Here is an 8,085-nt window from a genome sequence, read left to right as displayed (position 1 = left end):
CCGCCCCCCCCGGGCGGTCCCCGGGCCCCCCCCTCCCCCTCCCCCAGCCACGGCGCCAACCCCTGGGCCAAGGTCGCCGGCTCCAAGTTCACCCGGGACTTCATCCTCATCTCCGAGTTCTCGGAGCAAGTGGGGCCCCAGCCCCTCCTGACCATCCCCGATGACGCCAAAGTGTCGGGCACTTTCGATCTCAATTATTTTTCCCTTCGGATCATGTCTGTGGATTACCAGGCTTCCTTCGTGGGGCACCCTCCCGGCTCTGCCTACCCGAAGCTGAACTTCGTGGAGGATTCCAAAGTGGTGCTGGGGGACTCGAAGGAAGGGGCCTTCGCCTACGTCCACCACTTGACTCTGTACGACCTCGAAGCCAGGGGTTTCGTGAGGCCCTTCTGCATGGCCTACATCTCTGCTGACGAGCACAAAATCATGCAGCAGTTTCAGGAACTCTCCGCTGAGTTTTCCAAAGCCTCCGAATGCCTCAAGACGGGGAACAGGAAAGCTTTTGCTAACGAACTGGAAAAGAAACTGAAAGATCTCGACTACACCAGGACTGTCCTGCACAATGAAACCGAGATACAGAAGAAAGCCAACGACAAAGGGTATTACACAACCCAAGCCATCGAGAAGGCCAACGAGCTGGCCAGCGTGGAAAAGTCCATCATCGAGCACCAAGATCTGCTGAAACAAATCCGGTCGTATCCCTATAGGAAGCTGAAGGAGTCTGACTTCCACCCCTACGAGCCGGAGTGCGCGCCGGGTCAGGCCAACGCGGGCTGCGGTCGGGACCTGACTGCCTCCGACCCTGCCGAGCCTGGCGAAACGCACCTTTACGCCCACGTGCCGTCCTATACCCCCAAGCTCATCAAAGCGAAGTCTGCCAAATGCTTTGACAAGAAGCTGAAGACGCTGGAGGAGCTCTGCGATATTTATTTTTTCACCCAAACCCTTGACCAGTTGCATCAGATCGAGAGGACTTTCAGAGGTGATGTGTGCTACCTCCTGACAGACCAGATCAGCAGGGCGCTCTTAAAGCAACAAAGCGTAACCAACTTCCTCTTTGAGGATGTATCTTTTCTGGATGAAAAACCACCTGAAAAACAGTACAGAGGCTGCCGGGGGCTCAGTCAAGATGTCGTCGATAGAAAGTGTTCGGAAGAGTCCCCTGCTCCTAAAGTGGTCATCAGCCTGGGAGCCTACAAGTCCAGCGTGGAGTGCGTGCCCATCAAGATGGAGCAGGAAATCGAGGACTCCCAAGAACCCAAAATGACCGAGTCCGTGACGTTCGAACACCAGGAGAACCTGGACTATCTCGATGCAGATATTAAAGGCAGCATCAGCAGCGGTGAGAGCATCGAGGTTCTGGGAACGGAGAAGCCTGCGTCTGGCCTGACAAAATCGGAGAGCCAGGCCAGCCTGCCCGTCAGCCCCAGCCCCCAGGCGGGCAGGAGCAAGGTGGGCAGCCGGAGGACCGTCAGCGAGGACAGCATCGAGGTCCTCAGCACGTGTCCCTCCGAGTCGCTCATCCCGGAAGATTTCAAAGCGAGCTACCCAAGTGCCATTAACGAGGAACCTTACGCGGATGACGAAGAGGGAGGCCTTCGTTTCGCCCCCAAACTGAACCCGGACAACGCCGACGAGCAGGAAGACGTTTCAAAACAGGACAACTTAGTGCAGGTTGACTCCTCCTGTTGTATCGGGAAGGAGAGTCCCAACTTCCTCGAGCCTCTGCCTGACCTGGGACAGAAGCCCTGCGACGAGGACGGGGTGGTCAGGAGCCCCCCGCAGCCGTACCGGCAGGCCGAGCAGGGGCTGCGCGGGAGCTTCGGGGGCTTCCCCTCCCACGACGGCATCTCGGGGGGGTTCCTCTCCTACGAGCTTGACTCGCGCTACCTGACGGGCAGCAGGGAGGTCAGTAAGAGCAGCCTGGATGAGTGCTCGGACTCCACGAGCTATATCAGCAGCGCCGCCTCCACGTGCTCCGACAGGACCCCTTCTCCTGCTCACCCCGCCTGTCAGGCGAGCGAAAGGCACAAAAAAAAGGCTGGCCAGAACGCGCTGCGGTTCATCAGGCAGTACCCCTTCGCTCACCCCGCCATCTACTCCCTGCTCAGCGGGAGGACCCTGATCGTGCTGGGGGAAGAGGAAGCGATAGTCAAGAAGCTTGTGACAGCGCTCTCCATCTTCGTGCCGAACTGCGGCGTTTACGCCAAGCCCGTGAAGCACTGGGTCACTTCCCCCCTGCACGTCGTGGATTTCCAGAAGTGGAAGCTGATCGGACTCCAGAGGTAAATCGAGGATCCGTTTGCTTTATCGGTGTCGAGGTGTATGATGAAAAGTTCATCTCCTAAGCAGGAATTTCAGAGGGGAACTGGCGCGCAGGGGAGGTCTCTGTCTCGTTACCTCCGCAGCTGCCATGAATTTCTGCTTATGGGATATATTTTGAAGGGGGGTAGATTTGTCTGTCATGGGATATATTTTGAAGGGGGGTAGATTTGTCTATCTCTTTACATCCAGCCTCACTTGAGAGTTAAACAGAGTAAAACATCTGCCGCGCTTGCTGCCTGGCTCGTGCTAGTTACTTGGCCAGGAGGTTTCCATCTGGTTTAGGTCTTAGCCTGGCAAAGCAGAGCACAAGCACACGAGCCCTGCCGGTTTCCCGGAGGATCTGATAAGAGTGCTCCTGGAGACCCTTGTGTGCTCTGCTTTCCCCCGCCTTCCGCCAAAACTCTTCCGACATTTCTAGCTAGAATTCCATTTTTTATTTTTTTTTTAAATGGGTGCTTTGATATGGGGAGGGTTTGTCCTTGCGGACCCTGGTGAAGAGGCGGTGCGCTGTCGGCGAGATCGGTAGGTCAGACACTGGAGCGCCGGCGCCTTGGGCTGTGTTGGCGAGGGTGTGCTGGCCGGGTGGCATGGGGAAGGGGAGGCGCGGTTGGGGAAGGACGGAGGCGCGGAGCCTGCGGAGCTGCTGGGCTCTCTTCGAAGGGGGGGGGCAGATGGACCGAGACTTATTTATAACATACCGTAGCGCAGGAAAAAAAATGTCCGCGGAGCTGCGCGGGCCGCAGTGTTGGAATTGCAGTTCAGATGCAAAGGAAACTGCTGCTCAGGGTGAGGACCATCTCAAAAGCAAGCACCCCTTCCCCGACACCCCAATCCTGAAATGTGGCTTCGTAGTTTATATTAGCAAATGGCGATCGCTCAGCTCTCAAGGTTTTGGCCCTGCCTTTGTTGCAGGATTTTCTTTGCGTGTTGCCGAGACGCCTTCGGCTCTGCGGGTGCAGGTATGACAGGGAATGGCCGTTGCTGTCACCAACGTGGGAAGCGTGAGTCGGAGAGGCGGCCCATTGCTCAGACCCGGGCTGGGATGGCTCCTGAAAGAGCGTTTCTGAGCAGCGTGAAAATCAAAAGACAGAAATCTGCTTTCTGGGCTGCTGAGCGTTGCATTGCTGGGGGGGGTGGATGTCGAAATTATCCTAAGCTGCGAGTTTACCCTCGTTTCTGTGCTCGTGAGGCAGGATGACAGCTCTGCCAACAGCTGCGCCCAAACTTCTCTGTCTGTCGGTGAGGTTTTTAAAAGCCCTGAGTGTTTACTCGTTGCTCAGTGTTTGTGGTTAGATGCAATTTTTATAAACAAACGTCTTTTTTCTTTATTTTTTTTTTTAAGAACTGCTTGTAAGATGCGTCAGTCACTTAAACCCTCCTCCGTGGAATGTTAATTAAGTGTTGAGTTCAACGTGGCTGCTCTCGGCAAACCATTTGTACGAGGGCTTTGGGAAGGAACTCAGAGGCTAAATGAATTATTGCGGTGAGGGTGCTGCGCCTCCTGAGGCCGGGCGCTGCCTGGGCACAGGGGCGGTCCTTACGCCGGCAGCTGGGGCTCCTGGTTTGAGGCCGGGAGCTGTACCTCAACCGAGCGGCTTTAACCGCGCGGAACTGAGGAGCAGAAGGTAGAGTTTGCGTAGGCTTGTAATTTGCATTTAAATAATGTTAATTTAGGCTTGTTGGATAATTGTATGTTGTGAACGTGCTGCGGGTTGGCACCTGGGTGAAAAATGCCCGGGATCAGCCAGGGAATATTCTGGTTTAAGGACGGTTCCCTTTTTTAAAGGAAGGGCAGAAGGTTTCGTTCCGCTCAGGGCTTTGACCACCTCGGAGCAGCTCCCTCCCAAAACAGCGCTATGGGGGGAAGGTGGAGCTCTTGGCAAGGGGGGGCTGGTTTGGGTTTCTGAGTCCCTGTTGTCACATCCAGAAGCTGCCAGCTGCTGCAAGATTTGCTTCCCTTCACCAGAGATGTCCTATCACTCCCTCGCCGTGTCGCCGAGGGAGGAAAGCTGCCCCGAAGCGCGGTGGTTTCTGAAGTAGCGCTCGCACGGTGCGGATCGGTGCACGTGGGGATCCGGGGGATCGAGGTTTCTTTGGGATCTGGCAGGCTGGAGAGACTATTTGGCCGTTCTCTTCCGTGCTAGGCTTTATTTGCCCGCGGAGGCTCTTGCACCAGCTCATGAGCTAGAGGGAAAGTACGTGCGATACAGGAGCACGGACACAGTCTGCCGCTTAACTCTCTGGTCCCCTCCAGCCGTGACCTCTCTCCTTGCTGTTTCAGGATGGCGTCGCCTGCCGGGGTGAACGTGCTGCACGCCCTGAGCCGATACAGCCGGTACGTCAGCGTTCTGGACGCCGACAGTAAGACTCTCCGCTGCCCGCTTTACAAAGGCACCTTGGTGTCCCGGCTGGCAGACCACCGCACGCAGATCAAACGAGGAAGCACCTACTATATGCACGTCCAAAGTATCCTCACCCAGCTGTGTTCAAAAGCCTTCCTCTTCACCTTCTGCCATCATTTGCACCTTCCCATCAGTGAAAGGGAACCGGAGGAATCCGTTGTGAATCGCAGGATGAACTTTCTGAAGCTTCAACTGGGCCTTGCCAATGAAGATGTCAAAATTGTACAGTATTTAGCTGAGCTGCTGAAGCTGCAGTACATTCAGGAACCCGGCCAGGGGGTGAACCCTCTGCTCAGATTTGACTACGTTCCCAGCTTTTTGTACAAAATCTAGCCTTGCACGGGCTGTCTGCCTGCGTACTCAAGAGTCTGACAAAGCTCATCCGTGCTTGACATTTGATGCTGTCTGCAGTAGCTCTCATACGTCGGGAAGGGGCGAAGAAGCCGATGCGTTTGCAAGCGTCTCTGCTCCACAGAAATCGGTTGTCCGAGGGACTGGATTTCTGTGTGGTTCCCTGTAGCCAAGAACGTAGATGTTCCATCACATAAACCACCGGGCACTCTGGTTTTACATGTTAGAAGGGGCACTATTAACTTTTAAAGCGTATCACGGCAGCGTCCCAGGGGGATTATGGCACGGAGAGAGACGCGGGCTGCCTTGGGGATCAACACTTACTACTGTGCAGCCCCCAAAATGACGCAGTGCTCCTCGCGCGCTTCTGCCAGAGCCCTAAATGCTGTCGGTCCCTTCCGTGGAGCCAGGGCGGAGACCAGAGGGGAGATGTAAAGGCCACACGAAGTTTTTTTTAATCCACCAGTGTCTCGCGTGAGCGTAGCTCGGAAGCTCCCTGGCAGGGCGGCAGCTCCTTGCGGTTACCCGTCTGCGCGCAGCGGTAGCGGAGGGTGTCCCTTCCTGCATTTTTCTGAGTTTCCTGGTGCTTCCCAGGACGGGTCGTCCCTGGGCGGGTGGGAGAGCAGTGGAGGCACACGTGCTTCTCTCCAGAAAGCGTTTGCCAGTTTCTCTCAGCTTTGTTAAAACCTGGAACGTGGAAGGACTTCTTAACGCCGGTGAGCACCAAGGCGCCCGCCGCTGTGAATGTAGAGCACTGTGCCTTGTTAATTTGACACGTCCTATTTGCTGGGCGACCTCCGAGAAGGGTGGGAGGGAGACTGGGAATCCTCAAAGCGTGTGAGGTCGAGGGTGGCCTTTTAAGGAGAGAGGGGAACTGAACAGGGTGGGGGGCACCCTCATTTTTAGGTGCTTTTTGTGAGGGGGGGATGAACAGTGCAATTCAGCTGAAGCTACGCTGTGAGACGGCAGGCTGTTGGAGCAGGCAGCCTGGCTGGTGAGATACTAGTGCTCAGGAGAGATTGGGGATGAATGTACTGGATTCCACGTTGTATCCGTAATAGTTTCTTTCTTGGTTTTTGGGTTTTGGTTTTGTGTTTTTTTTTTCCTTTTGTCGGGGAGTTGACTTTTGTGCTTTGCGGTAAAGCAGGGTCAGCGTCGCTGCATGCTGCTTCTGGCCGAGCCTGTTGTCGTGTCTCGACTACCTCTCCCGGGGCGCTCCTGGGTAGCTCTGGACGGGGCAGAACTGCTACTCTCTGAGCCTGGGTGCCGAGGACTTTCCTTTCAAAGCTTCTGCGCCGCTGCCTGTGCCATAAAGGTTGTGCCACCGGCGTGGTGATGCTCCCAGGTTGTTCCCGTCAGCGCCGAAAGCTTTGTGCCCGAGCACAGCGCTTCCCTCTGGAGTCTCGTAGGAGGTGCTGCTCCTTGGCCACCGGTCCCGCTCTGTGCTCCGCTCTGTCCGCTGCCGTGTGGCGGTAGCAGCCCTCGTGGTACCTCTAAGCAAGAAAAGCCTTGCTAGGAAAGATAGCCTTGGTTTTTATTTCTTTTTAGCACTCCTCCGATTATGGGGTGAGAACAGCTGAAACCTTACAAGTTTTTCTGATGCGTTGTTCGGTTTGGGGGTTGGTTGTTTTTTTTTTTTTCTTTTAAACCTCTGTTTATTGTGATGGTGTGAGGCAGTGCTGGAGACGAATGTGATGTTCATGCCGCGCCCGGGGAAGTTTCTGCGTAGGGACTGGGGTTCGTCAGCGTGGTTTAGACCCCGCTGAAACTTGCTGCGAGAACCGCGCTGCTCCGAAACCCGTGTCCCGAAGGCCAGGAGGCTCCTCGGGGAGGCTGCTGTCTGGCACCAGCGTCTGCGCTTCAGTACCGCTGCCGCCTCTCCCTCTCACCTGGAAAGGTCTCGGGGGTAGCGCGGGAGGCATAAACCGAGGGGGCAGAAAGACTGTTTTAAATGTTAGCGTTGTTTTCTGGCGGCTTACACTGAGGCCGGCTCAGCCGGGCGAGTTGATGCTCCGGAGGGATTTCCAAGGTCAGGGGTTGCTTGTGGTGGTGTTTTTAGGTCGCGGTCGGGAAGCAGCGTGGCGTCGCCTTCGCTGAAGGTGAGCGGTGCGCCCGTGCGCGGGGCTGCACGCCTTTAAAGCATGTTTAAAGGCCTTTTCCTTTCCTAACTGTGCCCTCCCGTCGCGTGTGAACTGGGTCTGCTGGTGAAAGACTTCCACGCCCCTCGAAAACGCCTGCTTTCTGAAGTGACTCGAGGCGTCCCCTTGTCGATTCGTGCGCGCCTGAACGGCTTCCACGCTACAGCTGAGGCGAGGTTCCTCGGGGGAAGAGGCATCTCGGTCAACGAGTAACGCAGGCGACACCGGGCAGACGAAAGCTCCCTGCGTCCTGCCCGGCGCGCGGCTCTGGGGAAGCGCTGGGCAGGGGAGCTTGTTTGCTGCTGGAAAACGACCTGATGCTGTTTGGGTTTGAGGAGGGAGGGAGGAACTTTTTTTTTCCTCCGCTGACTCACCCACGTCTTCCTCCAGGCTGACAGCGCAGAGCGGCGGAGCGGGATCGATGGTTAGCGTCGGCTGATCGTAGTCACAGTGGTCTCTACCTGTGGTGTTCAGCTGCACCCATAAATTGATAAATAACTCGCTTCTCGTCGCTCCCTCTGTCAAACCTGTAGCGTCTGATGTTTGAGGCTGTGTTGAGCAATACTTGCACTACCCCCCACCCGACCTGCTTCGTCTCTCCCCCACAAAACAGCTCTGATTTGGGAGGGTGCCCTGGGGGCTTTGCTGGGACCCGTCACCGCTGTTTGGAAACCGGAGCTCTGCGCTATCTGCGACTCGGCTATTGAGCAGGAGCTGTGGGGAAACGCACCTTGGAGTGCTTGTCCTCCTAAAGCTGGCTCGCGGCAGGGTAACCTCTGAGCTCGGGCTCCAGGAAAGGGGGAGTTACCTCGGGCTGTGGCACCTCGCTGCAGCCGGGGCCCAGCCTGCCCTCGCTGCTTGTGGTGCCT

The 8,085-nt window shown here is 56.3% G+C and overlaps 1 protein-coding gene across 1 annotated transcript; it reads left to right on the top strand.

The window, feature by feature from the left end:
* Positions 1-33: 33 nt before the first annotated feature.
* SMCR8 (Smith-Magenis syndrome chromosome region, candidate 8) lies at positions 34-8,078 on the top strand (the record flags this gene model as incomplete). Its single annotated transcript, XM_009329395.1, has 2 exons — positions 34-2,285; positions 4,607-8,078. Coding segments are annotated over 2 exons (2,706 nt in total), but the record flags the coding sequence as incomplete, so codon positions are not given.
* Positions 8,079-8,085: the final 7 nt, after the last annotated feature.

The sequence above is a fragment of the Pygoscelis adeliae genome, unplaced genomic scaffold (genome assembly GCF_000699105.1).
Source record: "Pygoscelis adeliae isolate BGI_AS28 unplaced genomic scaffold, ASM69910v1 Scaffold467, whole genome shotgun sequence".
NCBI classification, from domain to species: domain Eukaryota; kingdom Metazoa; phylum Chordata; class Aves; order Sphenisciformes; family Spheniscidae; genus Pygoscelis; species Pygoscelis adeliae.
The sequence above is the reverse complement of the archived record's forward strand: the minus strand, read 5'-3'. Positions and strand labels throughout refer to the sequence as shown.